This window comes from Amaranthus tricolor, chromosome 6, assembly GCF_026212465.1.
Source record: "Amaranthus tricolor cultivar Red isolate AtriRed21 chromosome 6, ASM2621246v1, whole genome shotgun sequence".
In the NCBI taxonomy this organism is placed as follows: domain Eukaryota; kingdom Viridiplantae; phylum Streptophyta; class Magnoliopsida; order Caryophyllales; family Amaranthaceae; genus Amaranthus; species Amaranthus tricolor.
In genome coordinates, this window is record NC_080052.1 from 27,633,799 (window position 1) to 27,650,980 (window position 17,182).

Genomic DNA, 17,182 nt, shown 5'->3' on the forward strand with positions numbered 1-17,182 from the left:
CTTGTAATGTCCTCGTGCAGCACGTTGTCCACTTTTAAATAAGTTGGTCTTTGTTAATATTTTATTATCTTCATTTTAGTCTGTAGGTTGTAATTTGACTAAAAACTCATACTATTATTTTGATCATTGTGTATTCAACAAATTGAAATGAATAGCGTATTTTTTAGCAAAGAATTGTTAAATATATATGTTTATGTTTTGTATTCGTAAATAATTTCTAAAATTCAATAAGCTTTAAAAAGTTTATGCAATTAATTGTTAGAATATAAAAAATTGTTCTCTATTAGAAAGAGAAAGGCCAAAATGAGCTATCACTCAAGGTCTTGAGTTTTTAAAGTTTAAAAAATTTATTTTTATTGAAGGTTGAAAACTTGAATCGAATTTAGATATAATTTACATTTTTTACTAAATAAGAGTGTGAGCTATTAATGTTTATATAAAAAGAGTATTATCTTATTTATTATATCATAAGTTTCGAATAAAAATAAACAATAAAAAGAGTTGTATGTTATTTAATATGTTAGTATAAGTTTTTAATGACTCTTTCTTTTTCAGTTTAGGCTCAAAATAAAATGAGACGAATCTGTTAACTAAATACCAAACACAAATCTATAAGTACACTTACAATTAAACAGATTAAATCAATTAAAATTTCAGTTTATTTATGAATTATGATATTCAATCGACATTCTCTTTTCTCCTAATGCAGTTCTGCTTGCAATTTTCAAAATTTAATTGCAGATTTTAAGAACCAAAACCACTAATACATCCGAATTTCAATGGAAAAATTCAATTGCAATTTGGCATTTGTGTGGATGTTTATTTATTTGTTTATTGATTTTCAATTCAATTTCCATTAAAACGCACGAATCAAATCATACGTTTCATGTAATATTAATTATAGTATTAATTTTAGGCATTCATTAAATAATTTGTTCAAGTAATTAGAGATACATGTAGAGATTTTTAGGAAATAATAAAGATAAATGACAACTTAGAAGGTAAATACAATTCACATTATTTTTATTTTTATTTGTCCTATTAATTTTACACTATTTTCTTATTTGACAATGATTGTATTTTCCTTTTTTTAATCTCATCCACATATTTATTTTCTAACCCTAATTTTATAACTCATTTTTGTCATTTACTTTTTTTTTTTTATTTTTTTTTTATCATATTTACCAATTAAATTCCCTTTGCTACTAATTTTCATTAAACAAGTGAATGGTGAATTCTCTTTCAATCTCGTGTTGAAGATATTTCTATTTTCGTTTTAATATCACTCTTAAATCTTAATCACATAAATATAACCTATGCTCATGTATTATCTTTAAAGATTAATGTTATCATGGAAGTTAGCATAATATGTTCTTACATTGTAAGACCATTTGACCCAACATTTAAAGGAATTTATCAATTATCCGAGTTGGATCAAAGTGGTGTGATCACTTATGTTCCTACAATATACTTTTACAAACCTTCGAATGAGTGGGTTGCATCGTCCAAGTCTTTCATAAACACCCTTAAAGAGTCATTAAGTCGGGTTTTGGTTAATTTTTTCCCTTAGCTGGTCGTGTTCGATGGATAGGGGGAGGGCGACTTGAGCTTATGTGCAATGCGAAAGGAGTCGAGCTCATTGAAGCTGAGTCTTGTGGACGACTTTTTTTGATGATTTTGCCTCTCAAACTGCTTTATTTGAGAACCTTATTCTTTTTGTTGACTATGAAAAATGTAGACGAGTTGCCCTTAGTGTTAGGGCAACTCACCAAATTCAAATGTGGTGGCAGCATTTGTCTGGGCATGAACGTATCATATGTTGTAGTTGACGGGCAAAGTGCACTCCATTTTATGGCCAAGTGGGCTAGACTAGCTTGTGGCGAACCACTTCAGATGGCCCCTTACTTTGATCCTGACATCTTTCGGGATAAATACATATCTAAAATTCTAACTCATAACGTACATAAAAAATTTAACCTTCCTCTATTATTGATAGGGGAAGAAAACACCTTAAAGCAATGTGAATAGGCCACTAGTGTGTCCATACTATCTCTATCGAAAGACCATGTGGAGAGTTTAAAAAAAGCTTCTAATGTAAGTTTAAACAGCCAAATCATACGTCCTTACACTCGTTATAAAGTGGTATCGACTCATATATGGAAAAGTGCTTGTAAAGCACGTAAACATGTTTATGAACAACCAACATCCTTGAGCTTTTCTATTGAATTGCGTAATCGTGTACACCCTCCATTACCACCAAATTACCTTGGGAAGGCCATTTTAGATATGGTAGCCTCCTCTAGATCAGGAGAAAGCATGACAAAGCCAATAAGTTATACTTGTGCTAAGATAAGGGAAGCAATCGATAAAGTCAACGATGAGTAGGTTTGGTCAAACATTGACTTTTTGAAAAGTTTGACTGATTTATCACCTTTTCAAGATTTCCATGCACCCAAGAGTAAAGAAGGTCCATTTTATGGGAACCCAAATATTGGAATCATAAGTTGGTTGACTCTTCCCATTTATGGGCTTGACTTTGGATGGGGAAATGAGATTTATATGGGCCCAGGTACTCATGATTCTGATGGTGATTGTTTGATGCTTCCTGGGCCTCTGAATGATGGATCAATCAAAGTTGCAATTTGCTTGCAAGTGGCCCATATGAATGAAGTTAAGAAATATTTTTATGAGGATATCCCTATTTGAGGTTAATAAAGAATTTGTAAGTTGTTACTATATAGAAATATTTCATTACCCATGTTTTATGTCCAATATGGCCTAGAAGATTTATTTAAAATGTTAATAAAGTAGCAATTTTTATAGAATAGTATAGGGCTATAATGATCCGCTTATATTATAACCTACGTATATACTGTTTGACGCCTTCTATATTAATGAACCAACTCAACTAAAATTTAAAATTGATTGTTGTAGCCTCAAAATATATTATATATATTAGAATAATAATTTCTTAAGATATTATTTATATTCCAATGATATACAATATCACATCCCGTTACATATAATAATAGCCTATTAGAATTAAGACTGTAATGTGATTACAACACATGCCCTTTTTATAAATGAGGCTAGAAATTTCATTTGAAATAATGTGAATGGATGAGATTCAAAATCATGACTTTTTATCACGTCATCTTCTGATACTACGTTAAAAAAACCAATTTAATCATAAGTATAAGATCATTATAGACCAAAATTTTGTTATATATACTATATCAATCTCTAGGGAAAATAAAATATTTAGGTAAATTAAGACAAGAATAAAAATGATCATGACTATACTACAATCAAAAACATAATATGTAACTTAAACACATCATACAATCCATTTCATCAAACAAAACAAATACAACTTTTCAAGAAAACTCTTTAAGTTCATTCTTACTTAATCCTTCTTTTCCTCAGTCTGTCATTTAATAATAATAAAACCTTCCTTAAAACAATCCTCACAAGCAAAGATCATAAATCCCAATTCCCACATACATATTTACCTAATTAATTTCTTCTTGATCAATCATTTTGAAGGAGGTTAAATTCATGAAATGTTCCCATGGTCTTTCATACACCAAAGCCTCATAACGATGGTCAACATCAGGGCCATGCAACCGTTTAGCCGTGATGATTAGGCGGCAGTTAAATCCAGCAACAACCTGCGACCAACCCTTCAAAATGCTCAAGAATTTAAGCATATGGCCTTTATGTTGCATTTTGTTGTGCTCCTTTATAGCAAAATGAGCTACCTCAATTACATGTGGTTCACTTAGGTTCTGTATAGGAGCGTAGCCTCCGAGTACGGGCTGTGGCTGTCGCTGTGGTTGTGGCGGTTCAAGGCTGTCAGTGGCGGTGGTTGCCCCGCCCTGTTGAACACCTCTAGTAAACATGATGAGGAGACAAAAAGATATAGAATTGTTGATCATTATAGCTAGTATTCCTCATCTTGGGGAGGATCTGGGAGGATAATTTAGATTAGATCTTGGGCGGATTTAGGAGGATAATTAAGATTAGATGTAATTTGAGAATTTTTTTGACTTAGTTTAAGCTAAATACATCGTGCAAGAGAAATGCTTAAGGCTTAAGTAGCGGACATGGTCTCCTACTTTCTTTATTCAATATGGCTACATATATAATTTTTTATTTGTACAAAATAATATTCCCTCTAATTTCTAAGTGGGATCTTGTTTGATTCGTCTCAATGTAAATTTTATTAATATTAAATTTTTATAATTTTTAATCATGCACAATTAGAGATAGGTAGAATTGAGTTAGTGTATTGGATAGTGTGTCAAAACTAAATGGGACAACATACAAGAATTAGAGGGAGTATAAATAAGGTTCCATTTAAAATAATTATAATGGGTTTTGGGCATTGCAAGGTATGTACTTGTTGAACTACATATAATTAACTCACGTGTAAGTTGTCCTATATATGAGAAAAATTAAGAGTAATATCTCTTTAAATACTAATAGAAGATCGTAGATCATACTACTATTAATTAATTGGTTTTATAGCGAACGTTATTTGAGGTAGTAAATAGTTTACCTAACTCTTCTCTTCTATGATTGAGTTGTTCAGACTTATTTTAAAAATTTTATAGTGAATAAATCACATTCTTAATTCTCAAATATATTAAACTATTTTACAACACAAAATTACAAATTACAACTTATTTAAAAAAAGTCAAACTTTATAATAGCTATAAATTGTTTTCGACTCCCAAAAGTACCCTAAAAAAACAAAACTTATCATAAGACATACAATGCGTTACAGACGTATAATCATTACACTAAAATCGAGCTAATGATTCTTCAAATCAATGAGTGTCATGCATTGTTTCAATTTCAGCAGGGGAACAATTATCATGATTGTCTTCCAAAGACTCCGTTGTCCCAACAATTTGTGACCCTTCAGTCACTGGTTTTTTTTGCTCCTTATATCGATAAAAATAAGCCACCAGGCCCACCACAATATAGACAGCAAGATTCACAGCACTAAATGCAGCAAGAACCCAATAATACTTATCTAATCTACTCTTATTCAATGTACTTTGGAACCAATTCCTCCCATTCATTTTTTGGCTAATTTTTCCCACTACTAAAACTAAAATCATACTCCAAATATACCCAATTCCAATAAAACTAATTTGGAAAAATCTAAAATATCTTGACAAAGAAATAGGAGCTTGATCAAGTACTAAATTTTGAACACAATATTCACGTATACCATCAACAGCAGCAAGCAATATAAATTGTGGTAATAGCCAAAATACATTCATATTTTGTGCACTTTTATGAGTCCTTACGAAACGTAGTCTTCGTGTCTCGACTTTTGCTGCTGTAATGCAACATAATAAGGCGAAAACCATTGCGACAGCGATTCCTACAAACGGAACATGGTGTTTGTATAAGTAACGTTCAGATATTCGAGAACACAGCCAGGAGTAATAAGACTTTCCAAGGTCATACAATCCAAGTAGTAGGATAAGGGGCATTTTGAGACCAGCTATTGAGTGTTCCATATTGGTAGCTTGTTCTAGAAAGTATGTTTCACCTATGGAAGATATAAGCCCAAAAAGTGTGAAGGTTAACCATAAAGGAATCATTCTTAAACAGATTTTGGCCTCTTCCTCTGTTGTCTCGCTGGGTTCCCGTCTGTTTTTCTGTTCTTCGGATGGTTCTCTATACATGTATAGATAGTATTAGACTCACATTATACTATTTTCTTTGGATTTGTTGGAAAATAAACCACAATCATGTGATCCCACATAAAAGAATTAAAGAAAAATTGACTAACATATATTTGATGGATTACTCCTCCGATCCTAATACTAATTGGTTTTAGAACGGAACCTTATTTGGTTGTTGTAGTCAACTCTTATGACAAATCTGACATGTTTTCGAGCTGATGGTTCAATCAAATTATAAAATAATATGTCCAAAGAGAATGGCATTCCTACCTAATAATTGATTACACTTACAAGCAAACACGTTGTTTGCATGTGAGGGGGTGTTGGGATGGTTTATAAAGATGGTGTGTAGAGTCCTTCCTTTAATACTCATATAATTTATAGATAATATCTCCTTAGTTTATAATGTGTGGTGTACACCTTGTATTTTTCCGATCGTATATTAACTTTAACAATAAGTTCAGTTCAAACTTATCAAAACTCACCCTTATTAGATATCACAAAAGGAAAATTGCATATATATTTAATTTCACATAACTCATATACATAAGAGCCACTTAATAAATAGTCAGATGTCTTCTAAATCAAAAAGGGTCAATATTAACATATGCTAATTCTTTATATATTTAGCGGGGGAGAAACAAACTTCTATTACAAAAGTTAAAAAAAAAATAAATTTAATCACTTGACCAAATCATGGTTCATAAAAAAAGGCAATGCGATATAAGTGGAGTATATTATACCTGGGATGACTTTTTTGGTGAGTTTTGTTTATACCATTATTTTGGTAAGATGGTAATAACTTGCAAAACATGTTACAAATTATGAGATCGAAAATCACCCGTAAGACAGGAGTAAGTGGACTTCCTTTAGGTTGATTATTTTGAGAAGATTTGATTCCGGTGAATAAGAGTATAACCGATGCAAATGTAAAAATGGTCATAATACCAAAATACAAATCCCATGATTTGGCGAAGGCGACAACAAAAATTGCGATGAATGGGACTATAAATCCGATCGATCCACCCACCAAAAAGCGCCTTGATCTTGATTTTATATTGATTACATTTGCATCGTTACGATCTGGATCACTGGTCGACTCATTGTTGAAATTTTGATTATTGTCTTCAAAAACGGTAAAATAGGCTTTCTGACCGGCTATCCCAATAGCAGTAAGGACTAATGCACTGTAAAAGAAATTTTTTTGTAAGTTCCCAATACATTCAGGCTTATATTCTTTACAATTTCCGACTGCCTTCGCTAAAACTGGTGGTGTAGACATCCATAACAACGCAAGTCCCTACATATTACATGTATACAACATCAAACAGTTTTGTCATAAAATTGATTATCTAAATCAACCAAAAACTTAAATTAATAATTGAAGCCTATATATATATATATATATATATATATATATATATATATATATATATATATATATATATTGTATTTACACTTTTAACAGATTGCTCATAAATAAGAAAGGAATACTCACAAATGTATTGGAAAGACTAGTGAGCAAGAGGACGAAAAATTGGCCTAGAAAAGCGTCAGCAAGATAAACAAAAGCAGTAGGCAAGATAGAAGCTGAACCCTTCCATAGATTGATGATTGCAGCCGCATGCGTAAAATTATATTTCCAAACATCGGTCAAGTATACCAACATCATCCACAATATATATCTCTCAAACAGCTTCTCCCATCTTATTCCTGTTCGATCAACATGCAAAACGATAATAACAGTTTCTTAACATATAATTCTACTTTTAACAAGGTAGGCTAAGAAAATTTATATTACGTACTATTATAAAATGATTATTTTTAAAAATTTTCTACTATTGTAGATTTGAATAAAAATAAACATATTATTGATTAGCGCCGATTAATAATATGCTTATTTTGATTCAAATGTATAACACAAGAAAATTTTGAAAAAAATCATTATATAATACGCTAAATTAATTAGAAATATAAAAACTTTTTAAATAATGAAAATGAAAATGTGAGGAGTAGTGTAATTTAATACTATACGAAATACATTATTACTATATCGAATTTAATCTTTGAACTTAATTATACTCACATAAAATGAATCATGGGTTGGCCATCTAATTATATATAATGACTTTTTTTCATTGTTGTAATAAATTAACTTTAATTTTCACCACAAGTCCATCAATTTGCATTCCTCTCTTGCCAGTAATAAATTATTATCTTTATCCCAAAATATAAATAAATAATTAAAAGTATATTATATTGACATCAGAATAAATGAAAAAAATTAAATCATAATCCTAAAAAAGGAATTTGTTTGGTTACCTGTTGTGTAGGAAAATTTCTCCATTATGGTATTTATGCAGTTAATTAGAAAAGCGTGATAAGCCTTGAACCCTCAAAGTAGTTCGTTATTTTAAGGGTATGCTAATAAGTTTGGGGTGATGGTAGAGTCGTCCTAGAGATATACTATATATATAGTGAATTGAGATTACCCTAGTGGTTATTTATTATAATTGTATTTTTATTTGTATCAATTTAGTTATGTGCACAAGTTTTCCTATTCTTAATTCTTTTTTAATAAAATATTTTAACATCTCTATCATATTAACCCTTGTGACTAACAAATATGTAAGTAATAGTAGTAGTTTAAATTAAATGAGTTTAAAAAGAGGTAGTCCAAAGAATTTACATTGCACCAAAAAATTGGGGTGTTTCATTGTATTTTATAAATCAATACTTAAATAATAGGAGTAGTATTTGCAAAAGACCAATCTGATCAACAGTGTAAGTTGATAGTTGTAGCGTCATGATATATATCCTATCTTGTTTACTTACAAGAGATTTTTTTCAATTAAAAATACGGATGTAATACATGTCTTTTTCATACACTAAAATTCATTTAAAATGATCAGGAGTTGATGATATTCTAACACTTTTTTCTTTATCAAAATAATTAATTTTAAATATTATATCAAAAAAAACTAACTCAAACTTGATAAATATCAAATAAATGCATTTTTATTCTCTTTAAATAAGATAAACATAATCATAAACTTAACTGAAAATTTTAAGATTGAAATAATAATAATAATAATAATAATAATAATAATAATAATAATAATAATAATAATAATAATAATAATAATAATAATAATTGTTGAAATATAGTGACTCGAACAAGTCATTATATGGGATGAAGATTTGGGAAATGGATAATGCAGGTCGTCAGGTAGAAGGTTGTGCGCGGGGCGCGGAGCACTTCGATTTTCGCGGGAAGTTGGTTTTGGCACGTTTTTGGCCGGTTACTCTTAGTTTTTGACGGTTTATTTTGTATTTTCTTAACCCTAATTTCTTTTTATTATGAAGTATACTATATAAAGGCCCCATGTAATTAGAGTTAGAGCATATGATGCAATGCAAAACACAAGGTGAGGAAAACTAAGAGAGAAAAAGCTTGGAGAGCCATTGTTGTGGTTTCTCGTGTTCATCTTGTAATCTCCCGGTTTATAGTGATAATTTTATTCACGGTACCGGACTGCCGGTGGATGTAGCTATCACATTGATAGTGAACCACGTTAATTTCTCGATGTGATTTTTTTTATTGTTTGTTTGAATCTTTATTATTTTCAATCTTTGCTTCCGCTGTCACACAAACAATAATAATAATAATAGAAATTAATAAAAATGAATTAGATTTAAAAATAAGATATTAAAACGTTTGTTTCAATTTACTTATTATTAACTAAAAGTCTAAAACAACAAAAGTAAATACCGACATAGATTAGATTTATATAAAAAAATGCCATACTTGCCATAAATTATGAAAGAACTTAAAACTATGTACGTCATTTTGGTCTATAATAATAATACAGGCATGGTAATAAATTTACCCAAAATTTGATGTGACTTTTTTCAATATATGTATATTTATATATACTCCTATATTTTTAACCTTTACTCCATGTCTCATAGAAAATCACTTATGACTCAATGGATAAAATATTTGCATGTGGAGCAGAAGATTTGAATTCAATTTCTACTGGGCGCAGGTATTAATTAGGAGGTTTCTTGACTACGCGCATCTTTCTTTATTTCCTCCTTGGGGAACGGGTATGATTTGTCCGCATCATTTAGAAAAAATAAAAATCCCCACTCGAACCTTGCCTTGTGCTTGTGCAGGATATTGAAAGTGTCCTTTACCTTTTTACTCCATGTCTCACAGTTTCTACTATATTTATTATTTTTAGTTTGTTACATGAAATGTGTTATATTTTTATTTTTAGTCATGTCTTACATTGTCTCTTTAATTTTCATCTACATAAGTAATATATTTTTTTGCCTTTCACACAAATTTCTCCCATTTTTTTCCCAAAGCTTCATTTTTCTAATTAAATTTTTCTACAACATATATATACTACAAATGTTAAATGACCGAGGCATTACCTTATAAAATAAAGACTGAATAACAATCTCATCGAATGATTAGCGAAGACTGTTTCAAGAAAAAATCAACTTGTTATTGTTATAATAAGAAGTAGGTTTGTTTATGGTCTTTAGTTTTTCCAAATTATATGAATTTTACATTAAATCTTGCATGACTAAATGTTGAAGAATATGTTAGCGTATTAGTCTAATATAACAGCTGACTACACCTTGAAACACTCATATTTTACTAATCTTATTGAAATCAACGAAAAGGATTTGTTTTTTTCTTTTTATTGTAAGGGTCAGAATCATAATCTTGACTATGGACTCTCCAAATTTAAGTATAATTATTGGACAAGAAAATTAGAGAGGGACATTTTTTCTTCTATTTTATTAATATTTGACCATATCTATTTTATATATATACTCTTTTTTATTTAACTAACAATTAAATAATAATAATAATAATAATAATAATAATAATAATAATAATAATAATAATAAAGTTTACGTTATATTTAAATTGATAAATATAGTCTACCATAGGTAAACAAAAATTTTTTTATACAAGATGATACAAATTAAAATACAATTTATTTTTTCTTCTATTTTTGTTTATCATTTCAAATGAATTTTATTCTATCAAAAACAAGGATAAGTTTTTAGAAATTCAAAATGAGCATAAATCTTAAGTAATACGAAAAAGGGATAAGTTTTGAGAAATCCTATATCAGAGTTGCAAAATGAGAAATAAGGGGACAACCTGGGAGTCAAGTCGTCTTTATTTCCAAAAAAATGTAAAAAAGTTTAAAAACAAAAAGGAGATGGACTGGTTTCAGCCTGGTGACTGCCCTTGTTAGCGACAATCTGAGCCTTAGCCAAGATAACACTATTTTCAAAAAAAAATTAAATTTAAAAATCTCTATAGGGCTAAGGACTAGCTACAACCTAGTTAGTGATCTCTCAAATTGACGATGATCTAGGGGTCGTAGTCACGCCATAATTATTTGGGTGTCCAAAACTATGAAAGGTTTTGGCAATGTTAGGCAGTCATCCTTAGTCCAAAAATATGCGACGATAAATTTTTGTCTGACATCTTTTGGTCGTAATTTTATCATTTTCTTGTAGTGAACACTTAAGCATGACTCTCAAAGTGTTTAACTCTCTCAGTGTAACATAATTTACCAAGTAATTTGATTTTTTCATTCTTAATTTACTCAAAATTAATCTAAATTAAACTATAAACAATATAAAAATCAATCCCATTGTATTATATGTTGATTGGTTTACATACACTTAATTCATTCAATATGGTTGAACAAATTAGTTTCAGTCTCTTCAAATTCTGGTTCTTCCAACTCTTCATCTGTTGGTTCTCTGTATCTATAAAACCAAGCCAACAAAACAAAACCCACAAGATTAACCGCACTTAATGCAGCTAAAACCCAATAATAATTATCTAAACGACTCTTATTTAATGTACTTTGGAACCAATTAATCCCACTAATTTTCTTACTAATCCTTCCTACAACATACACAGAAACAGCACTTCCCATAATACCTACACCAAAACTACCCATTGACACATAATTAAAGTACTTAATCATACTATTAGGAGCTTGATCATTCACTAAATACCCAACACTAAATTCTCTAATCCCATCTAACCCACCAAGCAATGCAAATTGTGGTAATAACCAAAACATACTCATACCCACTTTTTCATTATCGGGCTTGTCGATTAACCCATGATTTCGGGCCGTTTCGAGCCTTCGTGTCTCGACTTTTGCTGCTGCGATGCAGCATAAGACCGAAAACATGATCGAGATTGCGATTCCAATTGATGAAACGTAGCGTCTAGTTGATGTTTGGCGGCCGAATAGAGTGGTAATTGATGCTGCCATGACAAAGATTTTGGTGAAAAGGGATTTTGATTGGTCGTAGAACCATAAGAGGAAGATTAGAGGGAGTTTGATGCGGCCTAATTTGCGGTTAAGTGATGTTGCTTGTTGTAGAAAGTATGTGTCTCCAATGGCGGATACTAACCCACAAAGTATGATGGTAATCCATAAGGGAATCATGCGTATGGAAATTTTGGTTGCTTCTACTTCTGTTACTCTGCATAGTTTCCATCTTTGTTGCTGTTGCTCTTCTAGGGTTGGTTGTGGTAGGATGATAGCTGCTTTATCTAGACACCTATAATAATACAGAGAAATTCATAATGTTACAAAGTATATAATATATAATATGGGATCTTAACCATTAGCTTAAGTTTAAGCTTGAGTTTGTTTGGTAACATGGTACAAGAGTCGAGGTTTCGATCAATTAAAAAAAAAAATCAGTCTTTTAAAAAAAAATAACTTGTGAGTTCGGAAAAAGGGCATTCCCGTCGAATTAAAAAGTTGGCTCACATGTGAAGGGAGTATTGGAAAATGACTCACATATTTGTGATTCCAAATCGGACTATCGAAAAATTAAAAAAAGGTTGACTAATATATATACTTGATAGATTACTTATAATCCAATTGGTTTTAAGATAAAACCTCATCAGGTTTGTGTGCAATCAATTCTCTTCTTGTGTAAGTTTTGTATACAAGCCCAAATTCATCAAGTATAGGTGAATTCGGCTAGCTTGCGTACCACAAGTGAGGCCACTCACATTGTTTAAAAAAAATTAAAAGTTCAGAATGAGTTAAACTTAAGACCAACGACGTAAATATATTCTATTTGTAAGTTGTAGATTTTTCTCTCTTTAAAAACCTTTTTCGAGTTGCGGTACTCTTTGACCGTACTTTCTTTTATGGGTATGAGCTGCCGTCTTTCTTTCCTTTCCAGACCCTGACCATAGTTTTCTATAAGTGGGATACACTGAGTATGATGATGATGATCACTGAACCAATGATGCTACAAAATTTCTTTGAACAATACAGATATGAAAACTCGTTAAAATAGATTATATAATGTTATTTTACATGGTTGAATTCAGAACATTATCACACATATTATTATTTTTTTTAAAAAAAATGATTAATTAGATTATATTTTATATTGATTGTGTCCTTCACTAAGTACGAATTCTGAATTCGCCACAAATTAGAATTAAAGTACTAGTATTCCATTCAATTCATAGAATTAGTTGAAAGAAAAAAATACCTAAGACTTTTGGTATGAAGCAAGAAAGCATGATTTTCAGCTCCACCAACATCATTGCTCTCGTAAAGCTGGTTCACATCTTGAGGACATCTACAAAACATCTTACGAAACGCAGCAACAAACACACGAAACACAATAGTAAGTTCACTTCCTTGAGGTGAAACATAATTGTACGAGAATATGCCACTTAAGAACACAACTAATGAACCCAAAGCAAACAGAGCACTAACACCAAACTGAACTCCCCAAGGCTTAACATAGGTCACAATTATGAGTCCTATAATTGGGATCAAGATACCCATAAACCCACCAAGCATAGATCGACAAACAAGGCAACATCCTGACCCACCACCTTGTTCTTCTGCTCGTGTTGCAGTCGCCATAAATTCGTTTTCTATTAATTGTGTTTGTTCTGCCATGAATGAGGGTAAGGAGGTTAAATGACCGGCCATTCCGACGGCTATTAGAGCTAATGCTGCGTAGAAGAGTTGTTTTTGTTGGTCTCCTATGCATTCTGGTTTGTATTCTGTGCAGTTTTCGTTTATTTTTGATAGCACTGGTGGTGTTGACATCCATAGCAACCCAAGTCCCTGCATACAATCATACGGGGTTTTAAGCATATTCAACATATTCGACTGTACAACGTCTCGAAAAATTAAAGGCCTCAATATTACATCACTTTACTCTGCATATGTTACTATGTTAGGTATTTAAAGATGTAACATTGTTAAAAAAATATCATAATTTTTAAAATTATACAGGGTCTTTATAGAATTTGTCAATTTTTGCTTCGCCTCTACACACAATGATGATTTATGCATGATTGGAAATATAGAACACAAAAAACTCTCACTTTTAAGCAATTTGCCTTAAAATTCTGCGTATTTTTAGTGAAAAATGGAAAATTAAAATTTTATTAGTAAAATAAAGTTTTAATCAGCAAAAATTAGTTTAGTAAAAATTAAAAGTACTAATTAAAACGGTAAAAACCAATTCACTAAAAAGCTGTTTTGAATTGCAAAATTCAATTTCAATCGATAGAATTCAGTTTCAATCAATAAAATTCAATATTAATGAATGAAAATCAATTTCATTCTGAAAAATTCAATTTTCTTAATTTAAATCAATATCAATCAATAATGTTTAGTTTTAATCTTAAATAATCAAAATAAGTAAACAAGAACATAATAGTTAGTATGAGATTATGTAACGTAAAAGTTGCAATTTGACTAAGATATTAATAAGTTTGCTACTGAAAATAATATTTTTGTTATTGAAAGTAACATTTATGCTCAAAATGTCATTTTTAATAGCAAACTCAAAAGGACACACAAATATGTTGTATAATAATTACCAGAGTATAGGAGAGACTGGTGAGGAGTAAGGTGCAAAGGTTGCCCAGGAAAGCGTCAGCTAAATGGACAAATAAGAGTGGTAAGACTAAAGCAGATCCCCTCCATATATTAATAATTGCAGCAGCATGTGTGAAATCAAGCTTCCATACATCAGTCAAATATACCATCATCATCCACAGCACATAATATGCAAACACATCCGCCCACATTATTCCTGTAATCGTCATAAATATACCATGTAATTGTTGACTTATAATTGCATTTTTCAAACATAATCTAATCTTTGATGATTCATATCATCATTTAATTTAGACTAGAGATGTGCATTTTAGGGTTCAAATTGGGTACTTGGACCCTAATTATAGAGTCGGGTCCAAACTCAAACCCTAATCTTATAAGTCTAAAAATTAGATTCGAATATGAACCTTAATATTCGGATTTGGTCTAGACTCGTTGTATCCGAGATTCCTACATATATTTATGAATAAAATAATAATGCGGAAAAAAGTATTTAGCCAGTTGAATACTAATTTTGTATTAATTAAAAATTACTAGTACAAGGATTTAATATACACAGGAGAACAAACTAAATATGGCAACTAATACTAATTTACAGCCCATAATCAATGGAAATATCCTACTATCGATAATCGGTTCCTAGAATCAAGCATAATATTTTGATTAATTCCTACAATTTATTTTTTGAGTGAATTGTATGTCTTTAAAAATTAGGCCACAACTTTTCTATTAGCTGGATTTGGACTTGGATTTTGACTTGGATTTAAGTTTTTTAATGTGAATCCGACTCAAATTCTTAGGGTTTAAAATATTGACTCCAACCCTTAAATAGGATAGGGTTCAACTTTGTTAGGATCTTAGGCTTTAGACCATCCAATTTTCGAGATTAGACTACTTCAAAACCAAGACAATAAACATTCTTACACTGAAATAAATGGCCATTATTGTATTCAAATTGAGAGGAAAAGGTTTATAATTATGTGTTGTATTTTAAAAGATGATCATCATATTTAGTGTATTCCGTTCATGGAAAAACTATAAATAGGGTTTGTATAGTAAAGAAAGGTGGCAACTCATACCTATAAAAGAGAGCGCGACCAAAGGATCCCTCAACTCGAAAAAGATCAAGAGAAATTCTTAGATTATAACGAACTATATTCAAATGACAAATAAAATCATGAGCACAATGTGAAATTGAGATAATGATATTTTCAAAAGTTAATCAGAAACAACTTCTTTTATATTTTGAACAAAATATATACTCATATACCTTCAACATTAAATTAATTGAAAGGATTTGCAGAAAAACAACAAGAAGAAGGTAAGACTTAATTTCTTTTCTTTTTTCCCCTTAAATTCTTATCCAAACACGTTTGTAAGTGATCAAGATATAAACATATTACGGAAGGATAATTAATTTAATTACCTGCTATCCGGAAAAAAGTCCTCATGATTTGGTACGTTTATCAATATGATAAAATTAATTCTTGCTCCTGCTTAGATTCATGCAGCAATTTGATTATTGAATAGTGATTAAGACAAAGTAGCATTACACTTCAACTTATTGGTGAAAAAGCTGTTGTAAAGAACTGGTAATACATTAATAGAAGAGAATTGAAAAGAAGTAGAAATAAAAATGAAGTCTGAGAAAAGATGGAAATTCTGATGTTCTTAATTTAGTTATATGAGTATGTTTATATGTATTTTGAAGGTAAGGATTAAATTTGTTTTATTCAACCCCTGTCCATGTGCAGTAGGGTTGACTTCGATACTTATATTTTGCAACTTGCAAGTCGTTTAAAGTCAACTATTTTTTTTTTATTTTGGATAGGTTCGGAAATCACTACAATCTACACATAAAGAAAGAGGGAATTTAATCTTTTTATAAGTGGTTAGAATTCAATGTTTGAATCGAATCTTTGTTATTTAAGGCCATCGATCTCGTTGTTTTATATTGAGTTCCAGATCGAAAGATATAAAGAACTCTTAAAAAATTAAGGCGAGGTGTAATTAATTATTTAATACTTCTTTAGTTTTGTATTGTTGATATTTTATCTATAAATAACAAAAAATATAAAAATTATATATAGTTTTGAGTTTGAGATCCTGGGAAATAGCTCGTGTTAACCTTGCTAATCGACGGACATATTGTTATTGTAATGTGAATAGAAAAACTTTGAATTAGAGTTAATCCAAGAATGTCGATGTCAACCATTCCTACACTGAGGAGTTCATCGAGAATTTGATTTCGTCGAGCTGTATTCTTGGCTTATAATAACTGTTTGACTTACAATTTGAGGCGTGTTTGGCAACTTCATACTAGTTGCTAATTATTTGGAGCCTGAGGAAAGGACGATTTTCCCATGGGAACTTGATTTCGTTGCCAAGGAAATTTCATTGATAAAATTTTACATTCACTTAATTCATATTTTTTATGTATTAGTTTTAAGGGTATTAAAATAATAATAAATATTTTTATTTTATGAATATAACTATTAGAAACTACTTATTATTATTAAGTTGGTA

General features: G+C 30.4%; 2 protein-coding genes and 1 pseudogene across 3 annotated transcripts; 1 reads left to right on the forward strand and 2 right to left on the reverse strand.

The window, feature by feature from the left end:
- The first annotated feature begins 1,351 nt into the window (after positions 1-1,351).
- On the forward strand, positions 1,352-2,706 carry LOC130815731 (spermidine hydroxycinnamoyl transferase-like; annotated as a pseudogene).
- Positions 2,707-4,636: 1,930 nt separating this feature from the next.
- On the reverse strand, positions 4,637-8,160 carry LOC130815487 (protein NRT1/ PTR FAMILY 5.5-like). Its single transcript, XM_057681972.1, has 4 exons — positions 8,028-8,160; positions 7,204-7,418; positions 6,449-7,005; positions 4,637-5,697 (listed from the first exon to the last, which is right to left on the reverse strand). The coding sequence occupies exons 1-4, from the start codon at positions 8,050-8,052 to the stop codon at positions 4,833-4,835; spliced, it is 1,662 nt and encodes a 553-aa protein (XP_057537955.1). The 5' UTR covers positions 8,053-8,160; the 3' UTR covers positions 4,637-4,832.
- A 2,658-nt stretch (positions 8,161-10,818) lies between these two features.
- LOC130815488 (protein NRT1/ PTR FAMILY 5.5-like) lies at positions 10,819-16,333 on the reverse strand. Of its 2 annotated transcripts, none has more exons than XM_057681973.1 (4): positions 16,083-16,333; positions 14,638-14,852; positions 13,284-13,873; positions 10,819-12,326 (listed from the first exon to the last, which is right to left on the reverse strand). In XM_057681973.1, exons 1-4 carry the CDS (start codon positions 16,105-16,107, stop codon positions 11,432-11,434), a joined length of 1,725 nt encoding a protein of 574 aa, XP_057537956.1. In that variant the 5' UTR covers positions 16,108-16,333; the 3' UTR covers positions 10,819-11,431. The 2 variants fall into 2 exon arrangements, with proteins under 2 accessions (XP_057537956.1, XP_057537957.1); XM_057681974.1 differs by lacking the exon at positions 16,083-16,333 and adding an exon at positions 15,736-15,808.
- Positions 16,334-17,182: the final 849 nt, after the last annotated feature.